At 49.9% G+C, this 16,786-nt stretch overlaps 1 protein-coding gene across 15 annotated transcripts in view; it reads left to right on the top strand.

The window, feature by feature from the left end:
• The window catches only part of LOC105086277 (ribosomal protein S6 kinase alpha-2), a 375,469-nt gene that overhangs the window by 219,312 nt on the left and 139,371 nt on the right, over nucleotides 1-16,786 (top strand). Inside the window, exon 1 of one of the 15 annotated variants that reach the window (XM_064486481.1) lies at nucleotides 6,268-6,589. The exons of 13 other annotated variants lie outside the window; for them this stretch is intronic. In XM_064486481.1, coding sequence (XP_064342551.1) covers nucleotides 6,491-6,589 — 99 coding nt within the window. In that variant the 5' untranslated portion in view covers nucleotides 6,268-6,490. Of the gene's footprint in view, nucleotides 1-6,267; nucleotides 6,590-16,786 lie in introns of those variants that run through there. One more of the 15 variants, XM_031456689.2, reaches the window with a different exon arrangement.

Consider the following 16,786-nt stretch of genomic DNA (forward strand, 5'->3'; position numbering starts at 1 on the left):
CCCCTCTAACACAGCCTGGGGTGAAGGGAGGGGTTTCGTCAGGTTTCCCAGGAGCAATACAGAATCTCAAAGAAGGAGGGAAAGAGGCGAGGCCAGGAGGTGGCAGAGGGGAACAGGAAGGACCTCCAGGCGGTGGCCACAGCGCACGGCGCCGTGGAGGCTCGATGTTCCTCTTGGGTTCTGAGGATGGGGGTGAGGGAGCCGTGACAGAGAAGAACCCCAGCTCTGGGGTTCCCAGTTTTAATCCTGGCAGACACGGGGAGCTCTGGTGCACTGGGTGACCTGACCCCATCTGCTTCTAAAAAGACCAATTTGGGAGCAGGATTGCAGACCGGTTATGGGGGGCGGCATTTAGCCAGGAATTACTATATTCTGGCGAGAATGGTTCCTGAGATCAGGGCTGGGAAGAAGGGAGACACTAACACTATTTACAAAGTGTCATCGCGGTTGAGTCGTCACACAGATGAGGGGAAGGTGTCACAGGGTGGCTGGTAATTCCATCGTCTGGTCCAGGCAACGGGGTGACTGGTCGTGCCCTGCACACAACAATACGGTTGAACAGAGAGAGTTTTCAGATTCAAATTCTAGAACTGGGGCGGTGGGGGGTCTACTCTTTTTCCAGGCACACTGATTTTCTCTGTGAAACTCTAGGATTTTAACGAATAACATCTTTGTTGAGCACTTTACAGTTTACAGAGCACCTCCTCATATTGGTTTACCGCGTGGAGTTGCCAGTTTTGTGGGTAACAACCTGGTGAGGAAGGTAGGCAGGTTTCTTCCCCGCCACTCCCCTCCTCTGCCCCCTCTTCCTCGCACACGGTGGGCTTTGGCAACCACAGCAGCACCGAGGCGGTTTGACGGGTGGTTTGACGGGGATGGTCCTTTGTGGAGGGCGTCCCGAGCACCGTGGAGGTTGAGCCGCATCCCAGGCCTCTGACCACGAGATGCCAGCCGTATCCTTCCTCCCATCCCCAGTTGTGACAACCCACAGTGTCTCCAGACATTGTCAAAGTCCCCTTGACAAAGTCAGCCCCGGTTCTAGAGAACCCTTATTCTGGAGGCTCAGGATTTCAGCAAAGCTGAAGTCATGATCCGAACGGTGGGTGGGAGTTTAATCAAGACCCCCTCTCGCTTTCCAGCACACACTGCATGATGCGGTGCTCCCTCCCGCCCTGCTTCCTCAGACCACTCTCGCCTGCCTGCAGCTGGAGCGGATCTGCTCTCTGACAGAGGACGTTTCTGTCCAGCGATGTCTGTTTCGTGTCTGGTACTAAAGCACTTCATTCCTGGAAGTATTTTGTTCATTTTTAGAGTCTCTTGTTCATTCGTCATGTTTTCTTTTCTTCCTTTGATTTCCTTAAACTTAGTAGATTTGATGATTTTATATTCTGCGTTAAGTCTGGCAGCTGAAGTCCACACGTCTGATTCTGTGGCCGGGTGTCTTGCTGGCTTTGCTGACACCCAGGGTCCTGCTGAGCTGTGTGTTCAGCGCCTGTGAGCTCCTGCTCCTGGCCTGCTGCACCTGAGGGAATTCTTTGGCTCCGGGTCTGTTTATTTAAGTGCAGTCAATTTACAATGCTGTGTTAGTTTTTGGTATACAACATAGTGATTTAGTTATATATATGTATATATTCCTTTTTATATTCCTTTTCATTATAGGCTTCTAAGATATTGAATGGGCCTTATGGTTTGTGAATCCTGGGTTTAAGGTGGATCTCTCTAGATTTCTGCCACACACCTGGGGTAAGAACCATTTGAGACGGCTTTAACTTCCCGGCTTGCATTTTCGTTGTTATTTTTAGGTTATGTAGAGAGGGAATTAAGGCCCCAAGCCTGAGCAAGGGCTGGCTGTGCTCACGGTGTCTCCGGGAGAGTTCTGCTCCCCACCCCCCCACCCCCGCCCCGTTTCACGCCTGTGTTCAGTGACTCCTTGTCTGCAGGGGGTGCATTTCAGTCCACCCTCCCACTGGGCTGGGTGGGTGGGCCCCTGTGCTCCATGGTCCTCATGGATCAAAGTTGACCCTCAGAGATGCAAACCTGGCTGGCACCCTTGACCCCTCCTCACTGACCACATCTACGGGAACTGCTGTGTTGGACTAGCCTGGCTTGTGCTTGGATCAAGACAAAGCGATGCCTTTGCCTGGCTTGAGTTTCCGTCGCTCAGGTTCCCTTTCAGAGCAGGAGCTGGGAGGAGAGGAGAGAGAAAGGCCGACTTAAACTGTTCCCGGTCCAGCTGGCCTAGCTCTCTGGGCCTGGCCTGACCCTTCCTCTCATGGACAGCTGTCCTGGTTTCATCTGAGGTTGTTGTGGCTGGAGACCCCTGGCCCCCAGGCTGCAGCCTCTCATTTGGGGGGTTCTGTAGAATTCTTCCCACAGCCCTGGGCCTGGTGCCTCACACTCCTGCTCTGGGCAAGGACGCAAGAGACCTCCAAACGGCCTCCCTTCACGGCCACGTCTGATCCGCAGGAAGCCTGGACGTATCCTGTCCCCCACAAGCCCTGTGAATGCAGGCCCACTCCATGAACGGCCCCTCCTGGTCCCTCCCTGGCACAGTGCCATCCCTGCTCCCTCCTCCAGAAGCCAGACGTAAGCTGTGGGACAGGCTCTCAGCTACTGTCCTTGGGATTCTGAAATTGTATACCTCTTGCAAATTGGGGAGTTGGTAGAAACTTTCATTTTCATTCATCAATCATGAAATTCTGTTTGTGCTAAGTTCTCAATACCCCATTTCTTCAGGCTGTGGTTTCTGCCTCCTCTGTCCACCCAGGAAATGTCTCCTTGTCCCCCGAGGTCACCCCAAATGCCATCTCCTCCTTGGCTTCTCCAGTTAGGATTGACTTCTTGTTTATCTCTGTTCATGTAGCACTTCCCGTGTTTCTTTCACATTACATAAAAACTGCATCGGGGGAGGGTGTAGCTCAGCGGTAGAGCGCCTGCCTAGCATGCCTAAGGCCCTGGGTTCAATCCCCGGTACCTCCATTACAAATAAATGCATAAATAACCTAATTACCCATCCTCCCAAAAAAGAAAGGGTGCTAATAATGTAAAAAGGCTGTCGCTAGGATCTAAGCCAATGTTAAAAAAAAAAAAGAACACTGCATCAGGTTTTTCTATTCACTTTCCTTCCCTTCCACCTGGCTGTGACCTTCTGGAGGCCAGGCCTCCTGTCACAATCACATTTGTGTCCCCAGTGCTGAGCACAGGGCCCCATGCTAAGAAGAGCTCCATAATCATGTGTTGAACTGAATTGACTGCACACTGGCCAGTCCAGTGCCCCCTGGAAGCAGCAGTGGCCATGGAACTCATCAAGGTGCTTGAGTCAGGGAGAGACTCGAAAGAATCAGGGCTTTGCTGAGCTCTTGGTCTTCTCTCCGAGCCTCCCCAGCCTGTCATCTGGGCAGCAGCCTTTATTAAGCTCGCTTGTTCTTTCCCAATATTTGCCAAGGTTTGTTTGGACCCTGGTTAAGTTGAGCTCTGATCACTACCTCCAGACTGGTGGTCTGGAGGGTTTTGTGGTATAGGCATGCCCAGTGGTGGACAAATGATGGCTTGAGATTTTGATATATCTCTGTTTTACCCGAACAAGGACAAAGGCAAACAGACTTGTTCTAGCAATGGAATGAATTCCACAGTTGAAAGAGGAAAGCTTCTTTTTTTTTTTTTTTTCTTTTGGGATGTCCACGTTCAACAGAACCATTTTGTGACACTTAAATGTGGAGGATCGTGACTGTCCCATAAGACGTTTCCTTTCCAGTCCTGTAACACCAGGTCAGAATGCTCTTGGTGAAAACACAAGTCTTGATTTGGGCCTGCCCCAAGGCTTTGTCCTGGGCAGGGTACCCCTGAGCTAGCAGCACTGGCAAACCATACGTATGTCTCTGATGAGTTGTACCGGCTGCCCGTGGCCAGCCCCTTCCTCATTCCTGGTCACGTTGGTGACCAGCCCGATGTCTGATGTACATCAGCTGCTGTCTTTGCCGGAGCAGCAATGTGGCACAGCCCTGGCTTGTCTTTGTTTGCTTAAAGCTGGGATGCCTGAGTGGTCGTGGGGGATACACGGGGTGGAAAGAAGCTGGTTCCCAGAGTAGAGATAATGGGTCTCCAGCAGAACCCTTGGGAAGTAGGGGCTGGTTTGGGGACATATTTTCATCTTAGATATGCACAGTGGGAACACAGAGCATGCACGTGTGCTCAAGCCTACCCAGCGAGGACGTGGTAGTGCCAGCATCCCGATGCTGGCCTCCCTGTGCTTCCCACCTTCAACCCCAGAGAGAGATCTGACCTCTTCTCTTGCCCGGATGCAGTATGGAGGCATCTGCTGTCTTACTTTAGCAAGGATAGCCTGACACAAGCATTAATGCAACCTTGATTACGCTGGGGGATGCTACTGCTGTCGGCGAGAGATTCTTGTCAGAGAAAGAATTCAGAAACAAGACACGGAGGTCAGGAAAGTAAAGCAAGGATTTATTAAGGGACAGATAGTACACTCTCAAGGAAAGAGCAGGCAGACCCAGGTGGGTAGCTGCCCTGAGTCTCCTTGGCAAGCTCATTATCTGGGTGTAAATATGAATGGGCAGAATATTCACTGGCAGGGAGGGGTGTGGGGTTGTCTTTTCTGATCTTCATCTAAGCTCTACCTTCCCAGGTGGGGAGGAGGGATTTTTGTCCTTATTTAGTCTTGATCGGGAAGTTAGATGAGGTCATAATGAACAAAAGGTTACGTTCAGATGGGGAGGTATCATAAGCAAAAGGCTACATTTGGATGGAGGTCATAGTGATTGAAAGGTTACAGCTGGATGGTGGGGATTCCTGTCCTGTCCCACCCTTCTGCCTCCAGGACACTTATCAACCCAGAAGGTATGTTTTTTTATTAGTCTGGAGGATCCTGTTTTTCTTGGTCTGTCAAAGGAACCCCATTGTTCACAAGATGTACAGTTTTCTGCCATTTAGCCCATGGCCCCCTTTCCCAGCTTGTATTTAGCTACCTGCCTGCTCTAACACTATGACATGTAGATTTTTCACAATCTGCCTGGCAAAGTGATAACTGTCATGTGGCGCCGCGTGCACAAATGCTTCTGGACTTTTCGGGGGTGGTGGCAGTATGCTAATGAGATTGTTTGACCCTATTTGAAACATAAAAATACTTGGAAAATGCACACGAGGAAAACAGATAAGGTTGCACAGACTCCTAAGCTCACAAATCTGTAACTGCCTACACCCCTCTGGTGAGCATTTCTAGGGGGAAAAAATGTTTCCCTTTAAAGCAAATCCCCTGCAGCCCTACAGCCAGCAGCTGGTCCCTGAGAGCCCTGACTCAAGACACTCTGTGTTCAGGCCCTGGTAAGTCATCCGTTTGGATAATTTTCTATATATGGAGTCGGAGGTCAGGGAGAACGGATGTGTGTCTTTGTTCTCCAAACACTGCCAGGGAGGCTTCCCCAGCTGACTGCCTGAGTCCCGGGCTGCGTGGGGATCTATTCATCACCCGGGGACGGATTGATGGACTCCCGAGTCGGCACCCGGGCTGTGGGGACGGTGTCAAGGAGAGGGCCACTGGGGCCAGGGGGCGAGGGAGCATGCAGAGCGCACGTGTGCCCGCTCATGGTGTCCCTCTGGATGTTGATCCATTTTCTGTAAGTGTTTGCTCATCAACAATTAGAGTTTTGTTCCGTGCAGAAGAGTATTATGCCAAAATGCAGATTTGGATGTTTTAAGGAAAGAAAACATAATGATACCCCAAGCCAGAAGAAAGCCCAGCAGGCCAACGGGGTAGAATGGAAAGCTGGCGACCGGCACATCTGAGCAGCTGCACCGCCCAGCGCTGTGCAGCAGTCCTCCGCGGGCTCATTAGGCATGCGCCGCCGAGGGCTCTGATTGGCGGAGAGGGCTGTGGGCGTGGCGGAGCCTCAGGGAGCGAGTACTTGGGGAGAGGAAGGAGGAGGAGTGAGGGCCCGGGGCAGTGGGACGGTGGGCGCTGATTGGTGGTAGTGGCGGAGAATGAGGGTGAGAGTGGCTGGGCGTGGCGGCTGGCTCTGATTGGCGGTAGTGGCGGGACGGGGCATGGGCGGGGTTGTGCGGGGCTGGTCCTCGCAGGGCCTGAGGAGGAGTGGAGGACGGGGTGGGGGGGGTTGGGTAGAGCCTGGGGCAGCGGGCTCTGATTGGTGGTAGTGGCGGAGGGCGGGGCGAGAAGGCGGGTGATGATTGGCAGTAGTGGCTGGGGGCGGGACGGGGCTGCCGAGGGCTGGTCCTCGCAGGCAGCAGGAGGAGCAGGAGGAGGAGGAGGACCAGGAGGAGGGATCGCTGGGCCCCCGGCCGCCGTGGCCGGCTTGGCCTGCCCTTTGTGCCCGCAGCCCGCGCCCCGCGCCGATGGCCGCCGCGCCGGGCTCCACCGCAGCTCGCGCCCGCACTCGGATCTAACCCCGCGCGCCTGGGATGCGCCGGGGATGCGCGTCCTCCGGCCCTTCGGCTCCTCGCGGCTGGGCGCCGGGCGATGGAGCTGAACATGAAGAAGTTCACCGTGCGCAGGTTCTTCTCAGTGTACCTGCGCAAGAAGTCGCGCTCCAAGAGCTCCAGTCTAAGCCGACTAGAGGTAAATGCCCTCGCCTCTGTGCGCGCAGGTACCCAGGTCCCTGCCGCTCCCCGGAGGATGCTGCGGGTCTTGGGGCCATCCCGAACCCTTTCTATTGTCACGCGCACGGTCACGCTAAGACCCATGTCAGGGAGTTAAAGTTGAAAGCTGGTCCAGTTTTCCTAAAACTGAACGTTATTGTTGGGATTTACTAATAATTGGGCCAGTCCTCGGGTCCTCAGCAGGTACTAAACTCTGCCCCTATTGAATGTCTAACTAATTTTGTACCGTGCTTTGCGCAGGATTTGGGATAGTCACCGTGGGTGCCCACAGAGGTGCTCTGGGTGGGGAGAGCGTTTCAGCCCGTGCAGCTGGACTGCTGCTCCGTGTGGCACCTCAGAGGTCCCAAGTACAAAACCTCCCAGCCCTACCCTCGGTTCGTGTTGATGGGGTTTGTTTTATAGTGACCCAGAGCCACACAAATACTACCATGTAGTGTAGATTGTTTGTGTGTTTAAAATCAGTGTAGAATTGGCAAAAAGCGATTAAAAAAAAAAAAAGGCAGCAACACAATCTCCTTGGACCAGCCTGTAACGGTGTTCAGTAGTAAAGTGCCTGATGCAATATCCCTGCAGCTCCTGGTTTGATACAGATTCGTCCTGAAACCCAGAGGACCCCGAAAATCCTGTCCTTTTCTCGGGTCCCGCATCTTATCATCTTTGGGTTTCCAAAGTCGCCTGTGGATGGTTCTCTAATGTGTTTTGTATTTCAACAATCAAATCTTATTCTCTTCATGCCAGTGTCCAGATTACATTGTTGAATCAATAGATGACCAAACCGTGAAACATGTTTAAGTAAAAAAAGAGACATTGTGGGGGTTTTTTGGGGGGGGGGACGGGTGGGAGCTGATCACACAACCTAGAGATTTCTTTGGACATTACCCTCGTCTTTGCCAAAAGGGTGGCCCCTGAGGGGGTTTTGATGTGTTTGTTTCTAATGAAGTCAAATCCATTGGAACAATGTCACATTTTTCATCTTGGGTTTCTTTGTCCCGGCTGCCATGATATTAGATACAGGCATTGGTTCCATAACAATTAAGAGATCTTTAAGCAAAGCTCAGGGATAGACATGAAAGCAACAAGGAATTACTTGTTTTAAGAAGTTTCTGTTATGATATCACTAAAGCAGAATTTTAAGTACTAGGTGTGATCTTTGTGGCTGGTTTCTGAGGCTAAAACCTATCTTTCAAACAAATACAACTATTAATTAAATAATGGAGGAGAGCTTGCTTTAAACCTCACGTAGACAGAAAAGAAACCTGAGTTCATCGGGATAAGTCATTTTCCTGGGTCTCAGGCATTAAAATGAAAAACTTAAGCTGACGAGAATAGAATGCTGAACAGTGTTTACCTTTATACCTAGTAAGTTTTTATTCATCGAAATGCCAACTTTATCATACAGCTCCTTATCTCCTTCCATTTATTGTTCTTGCCAAGGGGAGGCACATGTGGGAGTAAACTGGTGTCATTTAGGAAGATGAGCACAGACCCTGGGCCAAACCCTGGAGGGTGGGGAATCCTCCCAGCACAATACACTCACCTCTGGTGCTGTGGTTCAGCAAGGAGAACCAGGCTGTGGAAGTGCTTTAACAAAATACAATAGGAACCAAGTAGGGGCATAGAAATGATGTTCCTATAGTGTGGAAGGATATAAAAATATCCTGTCTATTAAATAACATTTCTGTATGTATAATAAAACTATACATAAGCCATCAGATATGCAGAAGGACAAACTGATGAGACAGAAATGTAGTTTATTAGCAGGTAGTCAGGTGCCCGTGCCGGGTGCTGGACAGACTTGTGGATAAAGGTGGGCAGCATGGATCCCGGGCTCTGTTCTCCGCAGATACTCTCGCCCACTCCTCTCAGTTGGTAACTTGTGAAATCCAGGTAGACACGTGCTTCTAGCCTCATTCCACCGTTCGGGAGGAAAAACCCTGAGAACAAAACCTGAGATTCTTGCTGACAGCGTAATGACTAATTCTTTCGGCAAGTGTTTATTGAGAACTTGCCATACCTGCAGCCCTTTTCTGGGCATTGTAGATCCAAAAAACACAGGACGTAGAAGTCCTGGTGCCTCCAGCTAGTGTGGGGAGTCTGTTCAGTGACTGCCCCTGTGCCTCAGTCCAGTCAGTTCCTTGTTCCTGACCCACCCCTTTCCCAAAGAAGCCTGTCTGTCCCATTGTATATTCACAGCAGATCACAGGCCAAGAAGTACTCACCAAACAAATGTGAAATTTAGGAGGGAGCTTGGTCAATAGTAGAGGTTCTGAAACAGGGCATATAAAGTACTTAACATGGATGTGTATTTCATCTGCTTGGATTAGTGGGAAAGATAACTTACTTTGTAAAAAGAAACATGGTGTTTTACTATTATTCTTTCTGTGAAATGTATATTTTAAAATATTCACAGAGACTTTAAAAAATTTTTTTTAATTCAAAATCTAGTGGTATGAACAGGAAAATAACAGCTGGGACTTTATGGTTAAAACAATATCATCTTTATCAAAAGGGCTTGTAGGGACAGACTTAGTATTTCATGCTTTTATTTATCTGTTTGTTTATTGATGCATAGTCAGTTTATAATGCTGGTTAGTTTCTGGTGTGCAGCATAGTGATTCAGTTATATATATATATATTATATAGATATATATTCCCTTTCGTATTCTTTTTCATTATAGGCTATTGCAGGGCATTGAATTTAGTTCCCTGTGCTCCACAGTAGGGCCTTGTTTGTTTATTATCCTTGCTTTTAAAAGTATGACTTGACTTTGGATCCAGAACTCAACATTTGGTAAACTCTAACCAACAGAGAAGCCAGGTTGTTTAATCAGATGTGGAATCAGTTTATGAATTCCAGCTTGAATGCTTTTGCTGTGCATCTCGGCATTGCACCAGCTGAGATGGCCAGACCATTGACTCTGGCCGGGGTGATGTCGGGGGCTTCTAAAGGGAAATTGGATCTCTTGTGTACACTTCTATGTACCTGCCCTAGAAAGCTGCCAGGGCTCAGTGTCTGCTGGACCCTCACCCCCAAGGAAGCTCTGGTTTCCGGACGTTGACAACATTGCCTGAGCCACAGCACCGCCCCAGACTGTATAACTTGCCTCATCCAACTGTGCATTTTATAGATGAGAAAATGGGGTCCAGGGAGGCAAAATGACTTGCCTATGCTCATCCTTCTAAAGTATTTTACAGGAAGTTGTTACTATAAGAGCATGTGCTCTCTATTACTAATTTTGGCCATTTTAGGTTGGATGGTTATTGAAGTTTATAATGTATTATATGGTGCATGAATGAAGGCTATTATAATTTTAAAAAGAAAACTACTCTAGGGGGATGTTTTGGAACATGCTCCATAACCTAAAATTATTCTAGAGAACCTTTTCTGGAAGTTAGAAGCTCCAGGTGAATTTGGGCTTTGCATCAGATTTCCTAAAATTGGAATCTCACTTCCACCTCTCACCACAGGGTAGTTTCTTAAACTCGCTAAGCCTCCTTTTTCCTCACTGTGAAACGGGGATGAGAATAGTTCCTATCCTATGTGAAGACTTAACACGGAATCTGGATGATAAAATCGATAGTCAATAATTGTTAGCTGTGGATATTGATAAAATACTTCCTGAGTTTATTGATTTTTTTATTTTAACATTTACTAAAATGTTTTCTTGATCTTTTGTTATCTAGATCTTTTTTAAAATTTATTTTTATTTTGTTATTGAAGTATAGTCGACTTAACAACGTTGTGACAGTTTCTGCTGTACGGCAGTGTTTCAGTCATTCATACACACACATATATTCCTCTTATTCTTTTTCATTATAGGCTATTACAAGATGTTGACTGTAGTTCCCTGTGCTGTACAGCAGGACCTTGCTGTTTACCTGTTTTATACATAATGGTTACTATTTGCAAACCCCGAACCCCCAATTGATGTTTTTCATCATGATGTTGTTCAGTGTCTGCTGGTTCTGCCTGAGCCTAAGATCGCCCCTGTGGCCTGGGGGACCCATGGCTTGTGCTAACTTGGTAAACTCTCAGTCTGGTAATTAATTAACCCTTCCTGGGCACCAGTTCTCACAGGCTGTGTCTCAGCCTGCTTCATTCGCTAGGACTGGCCCCGTTTGCTAAGATGGAGTTCCTGTCGTCTGGCTGGGACGGCGACATTCCTCTTTCTTATCTTGTGTGTCACCCTGGATCTCTGAGTGCATTACCAGGGCCAGTTCCGAAGCCACAGCATCCAGAGCTCAGGCACCTTCCTCTAAAGTCAGGACCTGTCCCAGATCAACATCCCGGCTTAGCAGAGCTTTGGGAAGGAATCCTCCCTGCTCCACTTCAGCACCCCAGGAAATCCTCCACCGTGCGAGCAGGCAGGCTCCAAAGCCCAACTCAGGGCTGTGGGAGGTCAAGAGAGGCTGGTTAGGAAAGGCTTGGGAGGGAAGACTGGTGTCCAGTGAATGAAAAGTGACACTGTTTACGCAGGTTAAGATTTATCTACCACTTCTCTAAACGTGTCGATACTCAGTGCCGGTTCCCCGAGGGAACGCTTGTTTGGCTTGGGGTTTTACCAAAGCCAGGAGGTCGGTTCTCTTGATTAACTGTCATTTCACCTGTTTTTGACATTTTTACGGAAAGACAGTTGGGGGTGTGTGAAAAGGACAAAATGCAGGTCCTCTCACTGGGGTACTGATGTGAGTAAATACATTCATGTATTTCTTTGCTCAATTACCTACACACTTGAACAACTTTTAGCATATTCCGTGCACACTGTGCTGAGCAGTTGAGATATAAAGATGTGACCCCTGCCCTCGGTGAAATTAACATCCAGTGAGAGACGTGAACGCGGAAATGGAAGCCGGCCGTGCTGGGCGTGAGTCCTGTGAAGTTATCGGCATCATTGGAATTAAACAGTCTAATTACATCAGTTGTCAGTTTGTTACTATTTCCAATGCTCGCAGACAGTCAGGCATTATCTGTGCGCACATGTGCACGTGTGAATGTATTTTAATTGTTTACCCCTTTTTAAAGGAAATATGGTATCCTAATAAAGTAAGGGTGAAGCGACTCAGCAAATATTGCGAACAATGTTGGCTCCAGTCGTGGGAGAAAAAGAAAACTTCCTGGAAAGGTAGACACTCGAGCTTCTTCTTGACCCTTGACAGGTGAGCCCTTCTCCAGGTATTGGGAGGTTTCCAGGAAAACCATTTCTAATTAAAATCACTTTCAGGTGGCTGCACTAAGTGTGCCCGAGGAGCTCTGTGCGAACCTGGTTTTACGGGCTCTTGGGCAGCAACGACAGCTACGAAAAGGCAGAGAAGACCCCAAGAAACAGTCCGCACCCGTGAGGACCTCACCTGCTTGTTGTTTTGTTTATTTATGCTCATTCTATTTTAAAGACACCAACTTAACTGCTTATTTGTGGTGTGCCTTAGCTTTGCAATTTCATTACATACTTCCTCTCCTTACATCCGAGAAAACTCCCCAAAGTATTGCTTCTTATTCAAAACTGCGTGAGAAGGCGATCAGAAGCACTGAGCTCGCACACCCACCCCTTGCTTTAACCTCTTCCGCGTGTCCTTCCTGACAGTCCTCCACCCGCAACACGCCCCTATGCAGCAAGGACTGTTTCAGGATACTTCCCGTGCATTCAGAAGCACAGGAATGAAATACAAGCACACTCAGTGAAAACATGGAACGTCTGTCCGTATCATCTTGATTTGTGAGCACCCAGGATTTCCCTCAGTTTCTTGCATGCGGGGGAACGATTTCTTAGATGTGGCAAATTGATGAGTGGGCAGGAGACTCCGAACTCAGAGGCAGGGAGGGAGGTGGGCAGAGAGAGGCTCCGGGCGTGAGCAGGCAGGGGAGGAACACACCACGCGAGCGGGTCCTGCGCACGTCGGTGCAGTGCCCCGTGGGGACGCCCCTTTCCCGTGGCAGGGATGGGGGTGAGCTTGTTCTGTACCAAGTCCACTTGGGAAGCAGGAATTTAGCCAGAAGCGCCCTTCCTCTTTGGTCCAGGCTTCTGTGTTTGTTGAGTAAGCAAAGCCAGTGTAGCGCGGGAGGCATTTTCTAGGACACCCCGCTTTTCTGACTGGTGACGCTGGGCTATGTTGTGTTGGGTTTTTTCCCTCAGCGTTATGTATTTGCTGATATATTTCACGGGTAAAGCTATTAAATTAAACTCAGGTAGGAATTATCAACAAATAGTTTGTTAAGCTACAGTGTGATTTAATCAAGCAAGTGGCTCAGACACAGATATATTCGGCCTAAAATATTGGTTGTATCTGATTTGCAGCTGTGGAGGAAGCCTCTCCTGCCGACGTGTTGGCTCAGGAGATGTCGTGGTCGTGCGGCTATAATTAACTTGGGGAACCTGCACACGGCGGGAGGGGGCACTGGCTGGCTGTGTGCTGGCCCCATCCCCGTGGTTGCTCCCCGAGCAACGAGGGCCAGTGTTCGCGACCACTGGCAATGTGCGCTGACAAATGCCCCTCTCCTCCGAGCTTGGCCGGCACTGCCCCTCTGCACTGCCCCGCTAATCATCTTGCCGGACCTTGGGCTTCTGGGTCACCGCACCATTGCTGGACCTGCAGCACTGGTCTTAGTGAGACTCCTGCTGAGTCGAGTTTAGCGAGACCCCCCTGTCCTCAGTATCTGACCACCCTCCATGTCTGGCCCGGTCCTCATCCCACCGTCCCCCAGGTCACATGTCGACCCTCACCTGCCTTCAGCTCGGTTTGCAGAGAATCGCAGCTCCTGGGCGGCAGATCCTCACGTGGCCTTGTTGTGCTGGATTTGAGCTCAGTCTCTCCCCCTTGCTGCAAACCCCGCTGCAGTGGCCCCGTAACAGGTGTCTGAGGAAGTTCCCTTGAAGGGCGCCTGTTGTTAGTAATTTGCACGTGTCCCTTGAGCTCCGTTAAAGGGAGTCCCTGGATCGCAGAGCCCAACATGATTCCAACCAGCAAACACACAGCAGCCAATCTTTCTCCACCAGCTTTGGTTTGCAAAGTTCTCCCCAGGATCTCAGGCTGCGCTCACCCTAAGAGCGCCAAGATTCTGCCCCCCTCCACGATGCAGTCCTCCCTCCCCTCCCCTGCACAGTGCCACCTGCGCCCCCTCCACTGGGTGTGCCCTGATCTCGCCGGCTGCCCGTTCTCCTGGCCGCCGGGCACTTTCCTCGTCCCCCCACTGTCGGCCTCGCCGGGCCACTTTTGTGCTCCTATCTCCTCAGCTACAAAACAGTGATCGCCCAAGATAATGCTGTCCTTAAGCGATCAAATGCTTGAGAAGGAAGACATGCCTGGTTGGGAAGGGGTCTCTGCACTTGGCACTCTGCTGTTACGGAAAGCTGGCTTTGACGGGCCCCATCTGTAAGGGGTTTTGCCCTGCATTATCGGGGGGAGTACTTTTCCTCCTCCGCCCACCTCCTCTGCCTCCCTGGCCTGAGCACTCGTCTGCTCCCAGTTAGTCCCATCACCGTGAGGCCAGCGTTTCCGAGGCTGCAGCTGTGTGAAGGTTACTGAGAGTCGTGCTTCCGTCTGCATTGTCAGTTTAGACAGAATTCATGGAAACAGCAGCTCCTGTAAAACAGAGACGTCCATGCTGTTCCTGGTGTCAGCCCTCTAGCGTGGGGGTGAGGGACTGGCAGGAACGATCTGGCTTCTTAGAGAAAAGAACTGCTTCCCCTTTTGGCTGTTCTACTGTCCTCTGTTAATTAGTAACATTCTAAACAGCAAATCAGAGGCTGGAGGGTGTAGCTCAGGGCTAGAGCACATGTTTAGCATGCACGAGGTCCTGGGTTCAACCCCCAGTGCCTCCCTTAATAATAAAAACAAATCAGAGTAGTATTGAATCCATTGGCCAGCGTGTTTCCTCCTGTTGCCCAAGAAAAGAAAGTTCTAAGTAAGACTGACAAGCCCAGAAATGCGTCTCTCCCCTTGGGACGATTTGTGGGCCGTGTCACTGGTCTTGGGGCTTTCAGGTGGATGCTGGCCAGGACTTGAGTCTGGGACCCACTTTGACATGTCTCTGCGGTCAGCCTGAGCTGTGACGTTCTTTGCGTCGGGACACCCCGGCCACGCCATCCTACCCAAGGCCCTCAGACTCACAGCTTTTACTCATTAATTTTAACTCAGTCCAATTGTTAAGGGGAAAAAAAATGGAAGGATTTACTTTGACAGCCTCTATTTTGGAATGTTTATGGTGGAAATGCTCTTGTGACTACTTAGATAACTGCTCATTCAGGTCCCAATTTTAACACTTTTGGCCCAGGATAATGGCACACTTTCTAGAATACAATATTACTATCTATATAATATTTTATTTTATTTTATAATTATTACCTATATAATATCTGTATAATACTATCTAGATATATTTGATTTTATGCTTTTATTTATATTTTATTTTATATTTTTATAATTTTATTTTCTATTCTATTTTCTTGTTTATATTTTTATAAAATTTTTGTAATATTTTATTTTATAATTACTGTATATATAATAGCTATGTAATATTCCTATCTAGATATAATATTAACTTCCACATGTGTTTTTATGTCCAAAGTATGGTGTGGACAATCTCTTTCTAAGGATGAAAAATTAAGAGAACTTCTTATTCTGAAGTATGCGCAGAAGGCGCACTGGGAGAGATGCGTCGTGGGAGGGCGGGTGGGAATGAGGGTGGAAAGGGAGGCGGGGCTGGGGGAGGATGCAGAGACCCGGGGTGGGGGCGGAAGGGCTGTGTGTGTGCGCCAGGAGTCCCCACGGCGAGCATGCAGAGGGGCCACCGGAGAGACACGCTCTTGACTTGCTCCAGTGACTCTGGTTGACTTTGAAGATAAAGGGGGAAGACCACCGAAGTAGGAAAGAGCACTTATTTTTAGAGCACCTTCGGCTCCGTGCATTCTGCTTAGTTTGTCATCACGTCAGAGAACAGGGCAGATGGCCGCTGGAATAGGGCAGCAATGATTGCTGACTGCCTTCATCCCAGAGAGACCCGAGAAACAGCGTGAGGTTGGGTGTGGCTTTTGACTTTCTAGATCTCAGCAAAAAGAGTGCGTGAATTTTGACGTGTGACTCTATCAAGACTTTGCGGAATCCACTTCAACAGAGGCAGGGAGTGAAAAGGTTCAACCTGCTGGGATGTGTTGAAGTCCATCGGCACAGGGCCCACGTGCGCGGCGGGTGTGCGCTCCGACGGCGGTCAGTCCCCAGACCCGTCGTCCACCTTCACCCGCGTCTTGGAGCGCACCGTGTTTTCCTGTGAACGTCTCCACTTCCCACGCAGCCGGAGTGAGCCCGACCGAGTGCCTCTCGCCATCTCTGAGATGGTCCTCCGCCATCCCTCCTGACCCTCCACCCCAGCCTGTTCCATCAGCAGACCTCCCTCCAGGCACTTCCTTCCTGTGACTCAGCCCATCCAGCCCCCTCCTTCCAGGCCCCAGCCCCCCCTTTGCTCTGAGCTGATCCCGGGCTTGGACTGACTGAGATGACCCTAATTGGGAAAAAGTGGTCCTTTACTGGTGTTGGTTGTTTCGTGGGTTAAGCTTGGCTGGCGATGTGTGGCTGTTTCTCCTGTATTGGCCTCACCCCCAGCACAGCCGGCTGGGTGGGCCCTGACTGTCACGCAAGCAGCCCCCACGGTCTCCATCATTGCTCAGCCACTTACTACTTGTGGGACTTTGGCAAGTGGCCTGTTAACCCTTCCCAAGGTTCCTGAGTTTCCTCATCTGGAAACTGGTGCAATTCCTGTCTTCAGGGGTCCGGCAGGAATAGACGGACTGGCCCGTTCACCAGCCCCGCTGGGCACTTAGTGAAAAAGAAAGCTCCGTGCTTCCCTTTCCGCTGCTGTCTGTTCACGACACTGAGTCCTGATGTCCGGCAGCGCTGCTCCCGGTTCTGGACACTGGCCCCTGGGTCGCATACACGAGTCACTGGGTCCCAGACACCAGCGGCAGCCAGGCTTGCTGGTGGCCAGGAGGTTTATTAAGTACAGCATCAGAATCATTAGTAAAAAATTCCAGATGCCACTTAGTGAAGGGTTCTAGGCCGAGGCCGCCACATTTCAGAACTGGAATTCTCCCTGACTGCTAAAGCTTTGCCTCCAACTTAGGGAGCTCAGGTACAGGCTTCCACTAAAGGCTTGAAGTCTAGGGAG

Source organism: Camelus dromedarius, chromosome 6, assembly GCF_036321535.1.
Source record: "Camelus dromedarius isolate mCamDro1 chromosome 6, mCamDro1.pat, whole genome shotgun sequence".
Lineage (NCBI taxonomy): Eukaryota > Metazoa > Chordata > Mammalia > Artiodactyla > Camelidae > Camelus > Camelus dromedarius.